This window comes from Balaenoptera acutorostrata, chromosome 4 (genome assembly GCF_949987535.1).
Source record: "Balaenoptera acutorostrata chromosome 4, mBalAcu1.1, whole genome shotgun sequence".
Taxonomy (NCBI): Eukaryota; Metazoa; Chordata; class Mammalia; order Artiodactyla; family Balaenopteridae; genus Balaenoptera; species Balaenoptera acutorostrata.
In genome coordinates, this window is record NC_080067.1 from 40,120,187 (window position 1) to 40,139,556 (window position 19,370).

Here is a 19,370-nt window from a genome sequence, read left to right on the forward strand (position 1 = left end):
AGTAAGGATAAAGAGGATAAAGTAATGAGTAAGACTCATAGCTTGTAATCTAGTAGAAGAGGCAGGTGAGCAACAATGAAAGCTGATAGAAAGCAGAGTTGGTTGGTGCTATTACAAGACAACGAAGTGCTAGGATAGCACTGTTTTTTAAACCACAATTAAACCTTAACTTATTAGTAAAACATTCTCTGGAAACAACATGTCAGCATTTAAATTAATATTGAGGTGAACAGAGGATTCACTTAAAACAAAACCAGACAGAATGGTTGGTTCATTTCTGTCTTCTCCTTCATTGCTTCAAGTCTGCTGTCTTTTCTAATCTGGGCTAATTGAATGTTTGCAAGCCCCTGAAATGAGTGGTGGTACTGAGGTTGGCAGCCCAACAGCTGTGGCTTTACGTGGTTCTTCCTGAAAGGCCAACACCACCAAAAATAGCAGGGTGGCTGGTACCACCATAGTTTTGCCACTGCCGTGAGTTACTATCACTTTTTCGTGTCTCAGTTCTGCCAGTTACTATCTGTGGCCTTTTAAAAGCCATGCAGTTTCCTTATTTATAACATGAGCAGGTTGATTTAGACGCCATAACATCTCTAAGGTTCTTCCCAGCACTAAAATTTTCTGGCCCTTACTGTGAAGTTTTGACAAGAGCCAGGATGTTTTACTCCCTGGCTTCTCCACGTCAAGTGACCCAAGAGAAAAAGAACATGTTCTTGGGAGGTAGGGAAGCACCTCACTTCTTTCTAAAATATCTCTTCTGATATTTCCCCTTCACTAATGTTTCTAGACTCAATCTTCTGTTTAAGTCTGTATCACTGAACTTAAAGAAGAATAGTTATAGAGGACGTATGTGGGTAAATGAGATGGCACACAGGCGGAGAGTTGATAGGACCTGTCCAGGGTGGGCACGCAGAGTGCTGGAGACTTGGGACACAAGTGACTCTCCATGATGTAGATGTATGGGGAAGATACACCAAACAGATTATTCGGCTCATCAAGTACTACTCAGCCAGAAAGACAGAATAACAGATAAACTAAACTTGGACAAGTCACTCTAATTCCCTATGGCAGTATCTGCCCTGGTGTGCCCATGTTCTACACATATTGTAATAGATTAAAATGTTAGAGTTCCATCTTTTAGATTCCCATTAAGCCAACAGACTATGCAATTTTTCAACATGTTTTTGGGTTATAAGCAAAATACATTTTACCAGTAAAAACATTTCTGCATTTTAATTAGCACCCAAGCAGGGTTTTGTTTTCAGAGGGGGAAGAAGAAGTAGGGAGGGAAGATAAAAGTTAAAAGGTTTAAACAGGGAGAACTTTGCAAAAGAAGTCTAGAACTTTATACCAGTGTACCCTCTTGAGAGGGCAATGTCCAGATAGTACATGACTTCCAGTTTCCATGGCTCTCTACAGCCTGCATAACACCTAGGCTTAGTGCCCTCCACCCTCCCAGGGTCCCAAGGATGAGAAGGGTCAGTAGTCTTGGGGCTTGGAAGGACCCACTGATATGCCAAGACCCAAATATGTATTGAGTGCCTATCATGTTCCCAACGCTGTGCTAAGCCCTAGAGACACTATTAAGAACAAAACAAGAAATGCACAATTGGGACTACATTGAGCTTAAAAGCTTCTTCATAGTAGAAGAAATGAAAAGGCAACCTAAGGAATGGTAGAAAATATTTGCAAATCGCATATCTGGTAAGGGGTTAATCTCCAAAATATATGTCACTCCTACAATTCAATAGCAAAAAAATTAATAACCCAATTAAAAAATGAGCTAAGGATTTGAATAGACGTTTCTCCAAAGAAGACATACAAATGGCCACCAGGTATATGAAAAGATGTTCAACATCACTAATCATCAAGGAAATGCAAATCAAAACCCCAATGAGTTATCACATCACTACCGTTAGGATTGCATATTGTTTTTTTTAAAAAAAAAAAAAGACAAAAAGTGTTGGTGATGATATGGAGAAATATGAACCCTTGCACAAATGGTGGGAATACAAAAGGGTGCAGTAGCTATGGAGAACAATATGGAGGTTCTTCAAAAAATTAGATACAGAACCACATGACCCAGTAATCCCACTTCTGGGCATATAGCCAAAAGAATTGAAATCAGGATCTCAGAGAGATATTAGCACTCCCATGTTCATTGCAGCACCATTCACGTTAGCTAGGATGTGGCAACAACTTGTTTCCATCGACAGATGAAAGGCGAAAGAAAATGTGGTCTATATATGAAATGGAATACTACTCAGCCTTTAAGAAGAAGGAGATTCTGCAGTATGCAACAACATGGATGAACTTAAGAACATTATGCTAAGGGAAATAAGCCAGACACAGAAAAATAAATACTGCATGATTCCACTTATATGCGGTATCTAAAATAGCCAAATTCATAAGATCAAAGGAGAGAATCATGATTACCGGGAGCTGAGGGGAGGAGGAAATAAGGAGTTGTTCATCAACAGGCATAAACATTCAGTTAAGCAAGATGAATAAGGTATAGCATCATACCTAAGGTCAGCAATAATGTATTGTACACTTAAAATGTGTCAAGAGGATAGACCTCATGGTGAGTGTTCTTACCAAAATTTTAAAAAAGAACAAAACATGGGACATTCCTGCCTTCATGGAGTGACTGTCTAATGAGCTAGGCAACAATGGACTTCTAACATCACGTTATATCATTGCTGAGGGTTATACAGGATGTAAGAGCTTTCAATTCTTTCCTGAAAGATCGCAAGTTTATTCTTAACCAGGAGAACAAGTACCAAAAGAAAATTCTGACAGAAAAAATCCACCCACCCATATATGTTCCAAATTGGGCATTTCTCTGAATTTGGCCCATGACCCACGTGAGGGCACACGTGCATGCATGTACACACATATAGAGTTATTGAAGACTAAAAAGATGGAGTCTTGCTGCCAAACTTAGAACCACACACAACCAACTGATGACTTCTAGGAAGAAAATTATAGTGATTTGTGTTGCTTTCTGTTGAAAGAGAAGTGGATTCTCCCAATGTCATGTCAGCATAGGAGTCCTGGCTCTCACCTCTCAGACGATCAGGTGAGTCACTCAGAGTACTTCAGTCATGTAAACAACTCTTATGCAACAACAGTGAACAGTGGAATAGGCTCTTTGGTCCTACCGTGCTTTTGCCTTTGGGTAAAATATTGTACCTTAGGCAGCAGTGGAAAGAGCTTGTGCTCTGGAGTCGGGGCTGTGATGGGAGGTGGGGGGTAGACGGAGTGGGCAGTCCTGAGGTAAGATTCTTCCTCTGCCACTTATTCGCTGTGTGAACTTAGACAACCTACATAATACCTCTGAGCCTCAATGGTTCCTTTATAAACTGAGGATAATAGCATTTACTTTTGCCTTGTGGGTCATTGTGTTGTGTATTGTGTAATGTGCTTGCCACATAACTTAGGTGTTCATTAAACAGTAGCTGTTGTTGTTAAGATCTGGTCATGATGAGACTTCAGGGTGGCATAGAGGCCAGCATCCTAAAGTTTGTTAGGGAAAGGGGCAGCCCTAAATGTGAAGCAGTCTAAAAATGAGCACTTTCATTTTAAAAGAGGATGGCAAGGAAATGGCATTCAGTTTTGTGATGAAATTTTATGTGTGATGCAGATCAACATGTTAGAAGTAGGGGATTTGATTGGAAGATGAGAGGGTCCTCTTTCTCCCTAGTTTATATATCCTTTTCCCAGTTGTATTGCTAAGTCTGTAAATAGGAAAAAGAGTTTGAGCTATGATGTGCCTTAGTTTCTACGCCTGAAAATTGGAGGTGTCCTCTATCTTATATGTATGGTTTGAAAGGTGAATGAAAATATGTAGAAAACCTTGAAGTCTTGATGAGGGAGTATTAATAAATATAAAGCATCACAGTGGCAACTGCAATTACAAAATGAGAATCCTCCTTTCCAGAAGTACTTGAGGAAGACAGAGAAAACCATTGTATTGTACTGCTGATTTCAAAGGAGTTGCTTCGAGGCCACAAGATGCTAAGAAATTGAACGCTTTCAGGGAAAGGGGCATTAACGATTTTGTTGCTTAAATTTTTAAAGTTACACATGAGTGAGCAAAAGAAGTTTTATTCCAGGTGCCTTTGCAATCCAGTGGGTTTATTATTTCCATAAGGCTATAGGATCAGTCTGTAGACTTCTGCTTTTCTTCCCTGCAGTAAAAATGATGTCTGTGTGCTTTCATCTCATCACCACTTAGGTTCTTCAGGGTAATCAGAGATAGAAGAGAAACACACCTGGTCCCCCTCTCAAGGGTATTTCAGTTATATTTCCCAGCTACATTGTTAGTTCAGCTTCGAGGGCCATGCTGCTTATAATGGCCCTTTGTTCTACTGTAAGTGCCCCAAAACAAGAATAAGATTACCTGACAAAATTATGTCTCAGAAATTTAAAATAAAGTTTGCTTACTTCTTGCTTCCCCACCCTTCACTTTATACCACACACACCCATACTCCTACACACATACCGGAGGCAGGAAGAGAATTCAAAGAACAGGGTGATATCTACTCCATCTCTCAGGTTCAATACCTGCTCTAGGAGATGCTCGTGTCTGGCCTCCATACTTTAAAGGTATCTTCGGATAACCTGCACTATCCATTATGTTAGTGGATACTTGGTTTTCTCTTTAGTTGTGCAATTTCTCTTTTCTTTGCTGCTATTCAGGGTCAGATCTGTCTGTTTCCCATAAATGAAAACTTCTCCTGAAACTTTGAGGCTGCATCCAAATCAAAAGAACTTACATTTTTTGTTACATCACCGTTTACTTTGAAAAATATTTTCTTTGTCCTATTAATTTGGCTTTTATAGTAACATAGTGAGATATTTCATGATTGACCACAAATATTAGACATTGAGTCTGTAGCTGTTATCATCACTTTAAGATGTAATGATCCAATCACAGTACCTCAAGTTCTCATCATTCCCAGCGACAAAGTGCCCTGTACTTTTGAATCTGGGTAATTACCCAGAGGTGGTCTGAGGACACACTGTGAAAGATCTCAAGGAAGAAAAGGCACACACTACACACTAGTGCTCTGTGAACCTAACCACCATAATTCTAATTTTATTTGAGTGTCCTGTGGTCATACATAGCTACCTATTTTCGTGAAGGTGTAATTCACAGTGGACATTTTAATATGTAAAACCCTCCCTGCTGGAAAGTTACAGACAGTAATCAAAGTGCAATCTTAAACCCCCTCAAAGTAATGTAACAGAAGAGCAGAAAAATCACTAAAACAAAAGGTGTGACATTTATTTTTACAAAAGCAATAAACATGAGATGGGTAATATAAACTTCATTCATCTGTGTCCTACTTCTGAGATCTGTTGCTATCTGAAACATTAGTTTCCTATATCTAGTTCCTTTCCTCTGTAATATAATAATTTAAAAAAAACAAAAACATTTTGAAGTGGCACCTTTTGTATTTCATTATTAGCATTGTGCCTGAGTCCAGAACCAGCAATTTGCATATTATTTGTTACTACCCATTAAAGTCCATGCAGAGTATACCATCACTAAATCAGAAGTTCATAATTGAACAAATGAGACCTGAAAATATGTTAAATTAATTTTTATAACAATTGAAATTTAATAATTTTAATAATTATAAGCTGTTTATGCATAAAATCTACTGCCATATTTGCTATTACCAGGGAGGAAGAAATTTTCCTCTACCCTTCTAGGATCTTCTGGCTGGTCTAAGAATTAAATTGACATGAGACAGATTAACAGGAGAAAAGTCAAACAAAGTTTAATAACACGTATACATGGGAGAGACCCAGGAAAACTGAGTAACTTGCCAAGATGGCTGAATCCCTCACCTTAAATACCATCTTCAGCTAAAGACAAAAGGAGGTTGGAGGAGTGGCTGGAGACTTCAAAGGGGAGGAGGGCAATTCACATGGAGATGAAAAAGCAAATGTTTGGTAAACACTTGTTCTCTGGGTCATGCTGAGACAATGGGATACAGAGTGAACTCTGATCTCTGGGCTCTGTCAAGTTTCTCCCGCCACACCTGGCCCATATTCTTTGAACTTACCTCTGCTGATGGCTCTATTCCAGGAACAGTACCTCTATCTAAAAATTTTTTAGTCAGTTAGGGGGCAGGTCAAAGTTTCTTCCTGAGTCTTTTGGGCCTTGATTTGTTTTCAGGTCAAAATAACCCTCATACCAAAGAGACATTTTGGGGTGGCAAGTTATGCTCTCCTACACTATCAGAATGTTGAGGACACGTCAGAGATATGTTTCTAAAGTCACTTCAAGGAACAGCGTTTCTCCTCATGAGTAGTATGAGCACATTTCCTATTTTGCCCCTCCTGCCAGACAGCCTTGAACCAAACTTGAGTCATAATAACTGTGTGAATATATATAAACATAGTCCTAATACATCATTTTCCCTGATCCTGAGCTTTATTTATACAAATGTTTTCTTTCATAATCTTTTGGGTCACACAAACAAAATCTACCTGTCCTATGTAGTTTCTGATCTCTAGATTTTAGACTAACACCCCTGGGATTACAAGTATATGTTTTTGTTGTGAGTCACCACAAAGCATGTGGGAAAAGGTGGAGTTTAATTAAAATAAATAAAATTATATGCTTGTAATCAACAACTTGCAAGAAATTAAAATATTGATGACTCGGCTGTGATGCAATTAGGGAGGACTGAGCTATCTGTCACACCATCCTGTCTGAAAATGTTTTCTGTTTGCGACAACAAAATCAAACCAAAGAAGAAACACATTGATCAACTATTCCCCCACCCACACCCTCCATCTTCAAAGTTATTTTCTTCCTAAAGAAAAATTCACAGAAATTCTATCTGGATTTTCTTTTCAAGTCCCAAATCCTTTATATGAATGTCTTAGTCCTGTTATTGGAGACAGAATTCATGCTTAATTAGAATTTATCAGACAGTTGTTATATGTGGCCCTCCCTGAGTTATTTTTAAGAGATCAAAATAGGACTCACATCTGAAATCCGACAGTAGTTACTGAAATTGTAGCTAAAATGCTGATTTAGGGGTGCTGACTTTGTACTGCTTACCTTGCAAAGCAGGGTCTGGAAACAGTTCTGATTTAACCTCATTGCACTAATTACTATAAACTCCTTCCATGAGTAGGATAATAATTGCCACTCTAATTGTTGCCCTAAAAGTGGAATAACTACAATGCAGCCATTAGATAATAATATATGATTGTCTTAAGTGTATGCATGTGTGCTGACATTTAAGGAGGTATCTGAAGTCAAGCAGTACCCATTTTTCAATGAGTATATAAGGATATGTGTAATAGTCTATTAAGATGGTAATCTTACTCCTGTTGCACAAAAGTGTTTAACAGTGATTATTGATGTGCGGTCTTCATAACATCTGAGCAGAAAGACATGGGAACACGGGCACCATCCTTTAGCTTAACGCTGGCTGGGTTGTTCTTGTTTTTTTTTCTCATTCTGTCTTGTATTATAGTTATTTATGCCTCTTTATCATCTCCTCAACTAGAGTTTTCTAAAGTCAGGAATTGTATTTTATAAAATCTTTAGATTCAATATAGAGCCTAATTCATGGCATACACAGACAAATCTACTTAAGAACCACTGGATTTCATTTTACAGTCATTATACAAAAATATACCTTTGCTCTCGTAGCTGGTATGCCATATTTTAAAGAAATAATTTTAAATGGCAATAATCAGAGGCGGCACATTACCCAAAACTAAATACCTGCCAAGGGGATCTCTTAGTCCCCAAAAAGGCTCCTTGTAAACTATGAATTTAAAAAAATTTAATTCATAGTTTACAAAGAGTCTGAAATTTTAGCAACCTGTATTTCGATATTCTGTCAACTGCTCCAGAATTGTTGGCATAGTTTACCTAGTATCAGAAACACGGAGCTAAACACATTCCAATATAATTTTAATCCATTGCAGTTTCCAAAGAGATACATTAGAATGGGTTTTGTACTGTCGATTGCCTCCATTAAAAATTGATGCAAATTAAAAAAACAGATTGCAGACCTGGATATATTCCTATATTTCAAGAAGTGGAAATACTTTCAATGAACTCTCTCACCTAGTGAGCTAATTGTAATTTGTTGATCATATTTTGAACAGAAAGTTAAGATTCATCTAGGAACAGTGATAATGCTTTTATTGTGGTGAGCAGATTAAATCAGATAATGCAGTATCGTTTGTAACAAGTTCTTATGTTTTCTATAGGTGGATAAGCGGAGCAGCTGTAGTCAATGCATTTTATTCTTCAGGCAGAAATCAGATAGGTAAGGTCTACTTCTAAATAATTATTTAATATTTCTCTGTTGTTCCCAAGCGGTAGTGCTTTGCGTGACCAATTTATTTTACTCCCCATAAAAGCACAGCGAGGCTGAGTTACGGATTTATTGAATATCCTCCTTGAAAGTAAATGCATCCGTGCACCTCTTTTCACTATAATAGCAAAATTTAAATCAGTATAAATCACATTAAGTAGTTTTATTTCTTTTACAATATTCTCATTTATAGTTGAATGGTTTATCATATTTCTAACTACTTTTATTTTATTTTTAAATAATTTTTAAAAGTCCCTTATATCTCCATAAAGTTATATTAACTTTAGGACTTTCTAAGCGTCAGCATCTTAAGTGGTTTAAAATTCCAAGAACCAAATTTTCAGAAATCCAATTTTTCTGTCAATTTTGTACACTGGCACTGGTAGAGATGGTCCTGTTCTGTATCATCTTTTTTTCTAGAAGATTCCAAGAGGCTCAGAAAGTTGAAAAGTCAATTATACTAGGTTGAACCATATGCAATTTTATTTATTAACCACTTTTGATCAAAAAAACTTTATATGTTCCCTAGTAGTAGTATCACAGAAATATGCATAGAAATTAATACATGAGTGAATAATATAATGAATAATGAAATGGCTTAATATAACTAAGATATATTTTTTTCTTTTCCTGGGAATACTGCGACATCTTGAAACTCTCTCTTAAGTATCTCACAAATAGACCCATTTTTTCCCAAGGGTTTTTAGTATGTAGAAAGGCAACCAACTGATTCAGTACTTCAGTGGCAGTATTCTAAACAAAGAGTACAGGCAACTTCTCCAGGTGCACTCAGTCCAGCCCTTCATTTCTAAGTATAATCAAGAATCAAGAGGGAAGATAAAATTTGATGACACTTTTCCCCATTGCTTTTATTTTATTTTTATTTTATTTATTTATTTATTCGGCCACGCCACACAGCTTGTGGAATCTAAGTTCCCCGAGAACGGATTGAATCCGGGCCCTTGGCAGTGAAAGTTGTTGAGTCCTGACCACTGGACCACCAGGGAATTCCCCCCCACCCCCATTGCTTTTAAACCTAGGAAGTGTTAAATTAAGAAACCATCCACATTTTCTTCTAGTATTTTTATAGATTTTTATTTTTGGAGCAAATCTTTAGTCTATCTGGAATTTATTTTGGTACATGAGATGAAAATGAATTATGATCAGAAAAAAAAAAAAGTTTGTCTTTATATAACAAATAGGTAATAAGTAAGGCATGTGTACTGGGTTAAAGTCAGTTAGTTCGAAGTCTAGGGTAATACATCTCCCAGATAGTGAAATGATTACCTAAACCTAGATCAGAGCCTGTTTAATGATCAACTCAGAACCCATGCAGTCTATCCTTTGTAATGTATTCCTAGACACCATTCAGACCTTTTCTTAGAAGCGCCATTATCTTGGGAGAGTCTTCACTTTGAAGACCTCTTGAGGTCTGTCAGTGTAAGATCTAGTTCATTGTAGACTTGGACAGAACAGGATAATTGACTTTTAATGGAATCCCAGGGCAGATTGAGGTGGCCTTGACTTGAATTCTGCATTAGGGCAGACTAAGGGATATTGCTTTATTTTAATCCAACGCAGGATCCTATCAGACCTGACACTGATTTATCCCCATAAGAAGAGCCATACAGACCTTCTGTGGGAACATTCTGGCATGTTCATCCTTTCATTTCTTCTCTAGAGCAGGTCCACCCAGTTTAGGTCAAGACGGGCCTAGTTTGGCTTTGAATTACCCCGTATCCCTGAGGCTGGCTCAAAATTGGTCCGCCTCAGAGATTCCCTGATCTGAGAAGACCTGGGAATGTTCTCATTTTGAATTTAATACCCTCAAACCAAACAAGCGTACAGCAAAAGGAAAAAGAAGGTAAAAGTTGGCTAACATTTCACAAAGTAGACAAATATCCTCTGAATAGTCAAGAATTGGCTGTGATAAGCATCCTTAATATATAAGAAAGACCTTTTAAAGATACTCAAGATAAATTCATATGATGGAAATAAGAAATCCGAAAAATTGCTAACCTCTTTTCATATGCTTTTCATATGCTTATCTGCTAATAAAAGCAGTTCAGAGAAAGGGAAAGTGTCATGCAAGAGGAGAAATATTTGACATGTGTACATTTTCTCCTTAACAATTCATTTAAATCTCCGAAGTGGGGATTGTCTTAACTAAAAACAATTGAAGATCCAGATCTGTATCTTTCTTCTTGATAAAAGTGTATTTGTGTGTCTATCCATACCTAGACATATAACTTTTGCAGCACTATCTTAATGAACTTGATATGATGTGCATTACAGAATTAGAATTGGTATAGAATAACATGTCTCATAAATGATCCTCCCACCTTCACACAAATACCCTAAGCTAGATCACATACAATTTCTCATGGGATTAGTCTTTTTATGTTATGGTGAAAAATAACTTGTTTTATTATTGTATAGGGAGTTATTCATATTAGTAATTTCTACTGTTTAATGCAATTCCCACCACTTTTGTCATAACTCACACATGTAGGCTACATTCCAATTTTTATGCACCCTCACCACTTCACATAAATAAAAAAAGCCAACCTCCAGGACAGGAAGGCATGCTGAAAGTGTTAAATTCTCTGGTTCCTATTCCTTGCATAGTTACTCCATGGAACTTCAGGAATCTTTCATGCTGTAAGGAAAGCTGCGCTTGAAAGTTTTGTCAAATGTTTCTCTGTAAGTTTCAGACACCACTCAATCATCCTATTAAACTTTCAGGTCGTTTCCAAGGAAATGATCAAGTCACTTGGGAAGTCTTACTACTGCTGCATTCTCCTTTTTCATTAACAAGAAATTTTTTTTTCAATTTTAGGAAATTTATGGATTATTTAGTGTATTCAGTCTGGGTGATCTATGACTACCTTGACATAATTAAATTTTCTAAAGTTGTCTTAGTCATTCTTAGGAGTCTTATTTTCAGACCTGAGAATTAAGAGTAAATGTTTCTGAACATATTGCTATTTCATTTAATATAAAAAACAATGTTTAATTTTTTCCACCAAAATTGAGTTTATCTGAATGCACTCTGAGCTTTATATCAAAGGTTCTAAAGTCGAATTGCTTGCAGCCTTAAAAAAATAAACCAGGGCAGTGAGTGGCTGGGGGTGGGGAGAAACAGCCTTTTGTTTCATGGACCAATGACTTATATAATTAACTAACTTGTTGACAATCATGAACATAAAAAATGCACAACTAAGCAGTTGGTTATTATCAGGAGTTGTGATGTCTACTAGTAACAGTGATAAGGCTGATGGGGAAAATCCTCATCATAGACATTTAGCTGACAGAGTAAAAGGAGAAATCATAATTTGCAAAGTTGAGCTTGAAGACTAGTATTTAATATGAGCCATGAAAATCTTATCACTTGCCTGAAGAATGGCATATCAGGGTATAATTAAAGCAACAGGATCTTTACAGTTAATGTTTAGTCTTGATAGCACATTTCATAAGAGCATTTTATATAATGGATGGATTTTAATCAAAGTACATAGTGTGGGAGATAGTGTTCACTTTAAGTTAATAAAGTACTGCACATAATTTTTGTACTTCAAGCTAAAAATAATTTCTTGGCACTGTTGATAGCTCAGGCAGCTACATGTGAGGTATAACGTTCATCAAAATTCTCCAAGGACAAAAGTATTTTTTTTGTAATTTTGTCATTTTGAATGTTATGGCAACTTTCCAGATTTTTTTTAAAGATCTGGAAAGCACTTAAATTGCCCAGTGTATTTTAAAGTCTCCTCTGTAAATATCTAATATTTATCCCTGAAACCCTTGCAAGGTTATGTCATACTCACCCCACCTGAATGACAAAGAAACAACATTTGCTACTCTGTATTAGCTAGGTCTTAAATTTCTTAAGGTCAGGGCCTTTCTCTTGTACTCTTGATATCCCATGTAGCAATGGCCCGGGGCTTTGCATGCATAGTAGGTGTTGAAACTAATGATTTTTTTTTCAATTATAGAACATAATGCTTCAGTGGATACTAGAATTGTAGAACATGAAAGATAAAATTACAAAACCATGGACGTTATGAGGGAAGGGGAGAGTACGGGGGAGGCGGAGAAATAGAAGACCATAGAGACAAAGGCCAGGAAGAAGAGGCTGTATTTAGTTAGGGAGCAATGATAAGCCATCAAAGGTGTTTTAGCAGAGGAGAGATAATGACTACAGTGGCACTTTAATTGGCAGACAAGATAGGTTAGATTTAGGATAGATTGTAGTAGGGTGAAACTGGAAGTAAGAAGACTGGTTAGGAAATTAAGTTCTTGAGGCAAGGAATGAGGGTGTGAACTAGGAAGGTGGCAGTAGGACTGATAGGAGGAGATAAACAGAAGAGATGCTACTGGAAAGAAGGTACATGACCTGATCTTTTCCTAAATAGATCATATGAGACTTTGTAAAAGAAAGGAGACATCGAAGATAGATAGAAAAATGTTCAGTCTGGGTGATTGAGACCCTTCACACGCTATTAGCAGAAATAATAAAGTCAGAGTGATGGCTTCGAAGGGAAAATGATGGGTTTGATGTTTGACACATGAAATTTAAATAGTGTGAGACACCTAAGTGTGGAAAGTTAGCAAGTTAAGACAGATGTCAGGGTAGACATAAAAATTACAGTTTTTTTATTTGCAAAATCTTTAGGACATCGTAGGAAATTCACTCATTCATTCATTCGTTCATCATCATGTATTATTCATTTATTCAACACATTTCCTGAGCACCTGCTATGTTCCAGGCACCATCCAGTTTCAGGTGCTGGAGATAATGAACTGAGAATTCAAATGGACTCAAAAACCAACAAACACATGTATGTACAAACAAATCTCTGCTCTCAAAGAGCTAATATTTGAGGTGCCATGGGGACAGACAAGAAAAAGAAGGACCAAACGACCATAAATAAATAAATAAACAGTCATACATGCCTTGATGAAAATAAATAAGGGTGGTGTAATTGGGGGATACTTTCGATTGAGTGGCTCTGTTTATTTACTAAGCTATTGTAGATGGATAAAATATTAGACACATTAAAAGTAATACTTCCATTATTAAGTAACTATTTCTCCCAAATATTTGCAGCGGGGAAAAGACCTTCTGAATGAAGATGATAATTTTCCTTTGCTCTAAACTCCTTACAGTGGGAAAACAATCTTAATAGATGTTACAAAGTCAATTATGATTATAAATCGCAGATGTGGTGCCACTCTGAGATGAACTCTTCACTGTCATCAACAATAAAAGACCTGCATTTGTTTCTATCACAGAAGATTTTTGTATACAATTAAGTGAAACTGACATACTGGAAAACAGCTCAGCAGGCAAGAAGCCAACCCCAGCCCTGTCATCACAGAATAAAACCACAAGTAGTCTTAACTATCTTCTTTCCTCGTAGTCTTCCCAGCTGGCATTCTGCAGCCCCCGTTCTTCAGTGCCCAGCAGTCTAACTCATTGAACTATGGGGGCATCGGCATGGTCATAGGACACGAAATCACCCATGGCTTCGATGACAATGGTAAAGTGCAATTGATGCTTTTCTTTGGCTGAGATATACCCTAGTAAACCTCATTAAGAGTTATTATAATTTATCAATACAAAAACACATTTATTCATCAGCATATCATTGGTCTAATAATCACCACACTTTTAGTGTTCCTTTAAAGTTGTTGCTTAAGAAGATCAGAATTTTCTAATAGTGAGGTTAGCAATGTGTGCTTTTTACTCTGACAGAATAAAACAAATATTCACATTGAGAAAACATTGTGATATTTGTCAACACCAATGATAATGTTTGGTCTTATTTCATGATTGTTTATGTCTTATCTCTCTAGACTTTTAGAAGGCAGAGTCCATGTCTTAAAAATCAGATGTAAACTCAGAAAGTAAGGTGCCCACAGGACTTTTAACTGCTTGTGGTCAGAGACTTTTTTTTTTGCTGCATCTTACACCTACTACCTAGGTTCAGGGCCTTGAAAACAGTAGGCAATTAAACGTTTACATGCTGCCCAAAACGCAAAATAGTTTTAGAAATGAAATTTGAGAGGAATGGAAGTAAGGATGTGAAATATATAAAGAGGTAATAGTTGAAGTTATAACAAAGATTGATTCACAAGTGGAAAGAAAATAACAAGAGAACAGTAGAGGGAAAATAATTAAGCTTTAATCCAACTTTAGAGAGCCAGAGGAAGAAAAGGAGACAAGAAGGACTTAACTAAGCTTCTGTTAACTCAAACTATACAACAAACTTCACAGGTAGGTATTAATACTATTTCCATTTTTCAAACAGAAAAATATAGATGCACATAAGACTTGCTCAAAGTTACAAAACTGGGAATTGGTGGAACCAGGATGTGGGTTCAGGTAGCTTGTCTTTATAGCCCTTTTCTTATTCACTACATCACAGATAACTGTTTAAAAGATAATAAGATCAAGTATCAAACATATGACGTATATAAATGCTGCTAAAGCTCAAAAGGGGAAAGATCAATGTAGTTAAGATTAGCAACGGGGAAGGGTTGGGCAGAAGGGATAGTTAGGGAGTTTAGGATTGACGTGTACAAACTGCTATATTTAAAATGAATAACCAACAAGGACCTACTATGTAGCACAGGGAATTCTGCTCAGTATTATGTAACAACCTAAATAGGAAAAGAATTTGAAAAAGAATAGGTACATGTATAACTGGATCACTCTGCTGTACACCTGAAGCTATCACAACATTGTTAATCAACTATACTCCAACATAAAATAAAAAGTAAAAAAAAAAAAAAAAAAAAAATTAGCAAGAAAGCTCCAGGAGAAAAGGTGACTTTTTCTTTGTACTTGAAGTATAGCAAAACTATGAGTCTGCAATGTCTAATGAAGGGTTTGAGATATGAAATGAATGCCAGAGTGAAATATTAACATCTTCACAATCTCAAAGCATCAAATTAAACAGATTTGGTTCAGGTGAAAACCATCCGACAGAAGCAGGTCATGATTTCAGGAGTGTTTGTCTGGTGGCCTTGGCTGAGACATCAACAGCCAAGTGGGTGAAATACCTGGATTAATACTAAGACACAACAGCAAAGAGAGTCCCAGCAGCCCGGGTTTCATCAATTCTGGATGAGAAAGCAGAACAGTTTATCTCATCATCTGTCCAGTTTAATGTTCTCTCACATACTGGTATTTCAGTCCTTGCACTTTGAATTAAAGATATCTTACTGTAATTGATTAATTGTAATAAGTTCCCATTTTAGTTAAATAAATATATATTCCAGGCAGAAATTTTAACAAGGATGGAGACCTCGTTGACTGGTGGACTCAACAGTCTGCAAATAATTTTAAAGACCAATCCCAATGCATGGTGTACCAGTATGGAAACTTCTCCTGGGACCTAGCAGGTGGACAGCATGTATGTCATCAGCATTCTCTTGAAAAGTTATATTCAATCTTAAGTGAATTATTGATGCTTTCTTAACAATCCAAACATAGTTAAGGGTCTTTAAGTGTCTTTTTTTTTAACAGCTCAATGGAATTAACACACTAGGAGAAAACATTGCTGATAATGGTGGTATTGGCCAAGCATACAGAGTGAGTAATAATATTTTCTTCCCCTTTTAGTGATTGGAGTGTATATTGATCATATTTAATCATTCATTTAAAGCCTTTTGCAAAAGACATATAATGTAAGCAATAAATGGATGACTAGAAAATGGAAAATTCACAAGGAGAAAGGGGATTGTAAATACGCTAACCAGAAGGGGCAATACAGTTGATATGATTGAGCTGAATACCAGTCTCTAAGCTTTGAAGAAGCCAAGCAGAAAAGGAAACACAGAATATTTGAATGATAGAATTGAGATAAGCAAGTTCCACAGAGGAGGCGATATTTTTCTAAGAAGTAACCTCTGAAATAGTTTTTTTAGAAAAGATAGTATATAGAAAGGTTTATTTCAGAGTCATTGATTGATGTACTGAGCATGACCCTCAGTTTCATGGCAGATGAAGCAGTATTTGAGAACAATAATCAACATAAACCACAGGCATAATATTAAACTACAGTCCATTACAATGACAATGAGGGACTGAAGTGATATGGTCCCAGCATGTGGCCTTGTAATGGTCTAAACCATTAGACTCAGAGGAATGTATTGTTGGAGCATCCCTTAGAATCTCATTTGGGCTTCCATTCATTCTTAACATTCAACGATACTCTCTGAGGGCTTTACTCTGTGTTTGGCACTTGGTGCTGGAGATCCAGCTTCGCACCCTCCATAAAATACGCCATTATTTGATGATTTGAACAAGGATTAAAGATGGTCTAGTGAAAAAAAAAAAAAAAAAAAAAAGATGGTCTAGTGGATACTATGTGCACAAGAAAAAGTAGGGGTTTTCACAAAACAGTGGAGGAATAATGGTCTTGGAAGCAGCAAGAAGTGAGCATGATTTTGAGTTGTTTTCCCAACGCTGAGGTAGCCCACATGTGGGAGAAAAAACAGAGTCTACTTGAGAGGGTACAGGGTACAAGGCGTCCACAGGATAGAATCAGGCTACTGACATAAAGATGGATGGAATGTTCATTGGAGTGGGGGAGGATATAGGGTTATTTGTCCTCCATCGAGATGTTTGGGTTGGAGGGGAGGAGGGAATATCAGAGCAATGCGGAAGAGATGACTGGTGGGGCCTGTGACTTGGCAGTGACCCTGGATGATCAAAGTGTGAGGCTTGGGAGATTAATCTGGCTGCAAAGTTTCCAAAAGAATGAGTTCCAGCCAAGTCCTGGGAGATGGTAGATTACTGCTTCTTTGAATACTTGGAAATTTTTTTACTGGATGCCAGACATTGTGCATTTTACCTTTTTGGGTGGTGGATATTTTTGTTTTCCTCTAAATATTCTTGAGCTTTATTCTAGGATGCCATTAAATTCCTCAGAAATGGCTTGGTCCTTTTAGATCTTGCTTTTACAATTTGTTAGGCATGTCTGGGGTAGTGCTCAGTCTAGGGATAATTATTCTTCACTGCTGAGGCAAGAACCTACAGTATGAATCTTGAGGTCTTTCGTTCTTGTCTTGCATGATACCAGACATTTTTATCTCTAATCCTTTTCTGTGGTTCCTTCCCTAGCCTTGGGTAGTTTGCTCACATGCATACTCAGGTACTCAGCTGAATACCTGAGGGGCCATTGATCTCTGAGAGTCTCTTTCTCTGCAGCTTTCTCCTCTTCATTACCCTTTCCTTGGTGTCCCTGAATTCTCAGCACCTTCTCCTCACCCTCTCAAGGAGTCCGCCAGGCTCCCACTGGGGTTTCCCACTCTATTTTGTGGCCTGGAAATGCTCAAGTCAAAAAGCTGGGGCAATCGTAAGGCTCCTCCTATTTGTTTACCATCTCCCAGAGATGACTTTCCTTTTTGCCTGATGTCTAGTGTCATGCAAACCATTGTTTAATATATTTTGTCTATCATTTGGTCGTTTCAGTGGGAGGGTAAATTCAGTCCCTGTCACCCCATCTTGCCTGGAAGTGGAAGGCATTGGGCATTTTAAACTCCATGGTGATTCTAATACCCAACCAGATTGAGAATCACTGCTGTAAAAATTCGGCCAAAGTCTGGGTTAAGGGTACTTGCATGGAGATCCTCATGTAGAACAAGTACAGATTTATAATAATGAAGCAAATTACAATTGTGCAAATATGTTATTATACATGAAATCTTGACTTGTAATGCTCCCTGCTAGATTGTGAGCTCCCTAAGAGGAAGAGGATCAAGTCTTTCCCATATCCCCAGCATCTTTGCACATTACAGACTCAATAAATCTATGTTGATGGCAAGTAAGAAGAAAAGAAATATATCTTCTGTGTATCTAGTATCACCTTTCTTTGTATTAAACTGAAACTAACACATCTCAGAAAGTTTGTTGTCAATCCCTTTCTTAAGTGTATTTAGTAGAGGAAAACTACATTTTTCAATAGTGTCTATAGATCCTTAAGAATTAAGAAAATTTCCTGATGTTCAAGTAATCTAAATTCCTTCTTCTTAATGTGACTGAGGTTCAATCTATTTTGCCCTGTCTTCAGGGGGCCATAATAATTGCACATCCTTATTCTTAGAATCATAGGGTGCTAGGCCTCTAAGGGCTCTTAAGAGACTCCCTTGACTTTTGTCAGGAATCACTCATATGAAGTCTGGTGTGAGTCTCTTTTGCTAAGAGTAGTAACCAAGCCAAGTACAGCAATTACAGACTCCCTTGGCAATCTTTTCTTCCAACTGGCTAGAATCACCCATCTATATAACAACATTTAGATAAGTTTTTCATCACTATTTAAGTCATCCATTCATTCAGCTAACATTTGCTGATCATCTGACATATGCTAGGCTTTTATCATCTGTTAATCATTAATCTTGTTCTTTTCAGAGCATTTGTAAGTAAATTCTAGTTTTCTTTCTAATCCATTAAATACTTGTAGGTTGCCATAACTAAGTATATTATTATGGTGATTCTGACATAAAAGGTTAATTACTTGGTTACATGATCTTTGCATAGATTTATATATAAATTTGGAAATTATAAACATCATGTTTCTCTTCCATTAACTGCCTAGGCCTATCAAAATTATGTTAAAAAGCATGGTGAAGAAAAATTACTTCCTGGACTTGACCTAAATCACAAACAACTGTTCTTCTTGAATTTTGCCCAGGTATTGTATCCTTCTTGATTGATAGATATGAAAATCATTTTGAGTTATAATTTCATAGTAAGTTAGATATTGCATGCTGAGTTTTCTTGTTTTAATCAATTGTGGCAGAGCATTTGATTGACTAACTTTCATTGTGTGTAACAGACTGTCAGACCATATTAATGATAATTATGTTCCTGGCTGCCTATTATTGAACATTATTTGAAGAGTAATTGGTTGAGGAATGCAGAATTCCAATTTAATTTTTGCAATAGGAAGTTTGCTTTTCCTCCAGATTGCCCAAACAAATAATCCTTGATGGAACCTAAGT

The 19,370-nt window shown here is 37.0% G+C and overlaps 1 protein-coding gene across 4 annotated transcripts in view; it reads left to right on the forward strand.

The window, feature by feature from the left end:
* Positions 1–19,370, forward strand: part of MME (membrane metalloendopeptidase) — a 92,129-nt gene that overhangs the window by 60,953 nt on the left and 11,806 nt on the right. For all 4 annotated transcript variants that reach the window (XM_057545997.1, XM_007164810.3, XM_007164808.2 and 1 more), the window contains exons 17-21: positions 8,254–8,312; positions 13,781–13,900; positions 15,645–15,778; positions 15,892–15,957; positions 18,965–19,060. In XM_057545997.1, the coding sequence (XP_057401980.1) occupies positions 8,254–8,312; positions 13,781–13,900; positions 15,645–15,778; positions 15,892–15,957; positions 18,965–19,060 (475 nt within the window). The remainder of the gene's footprint in view (positions 1–8,253; positions 8,313–13,780; positions 13,901–15,644; positions 15,779–15,891; positions 15,958–18,964; positions 19,061–19,370) is intronic.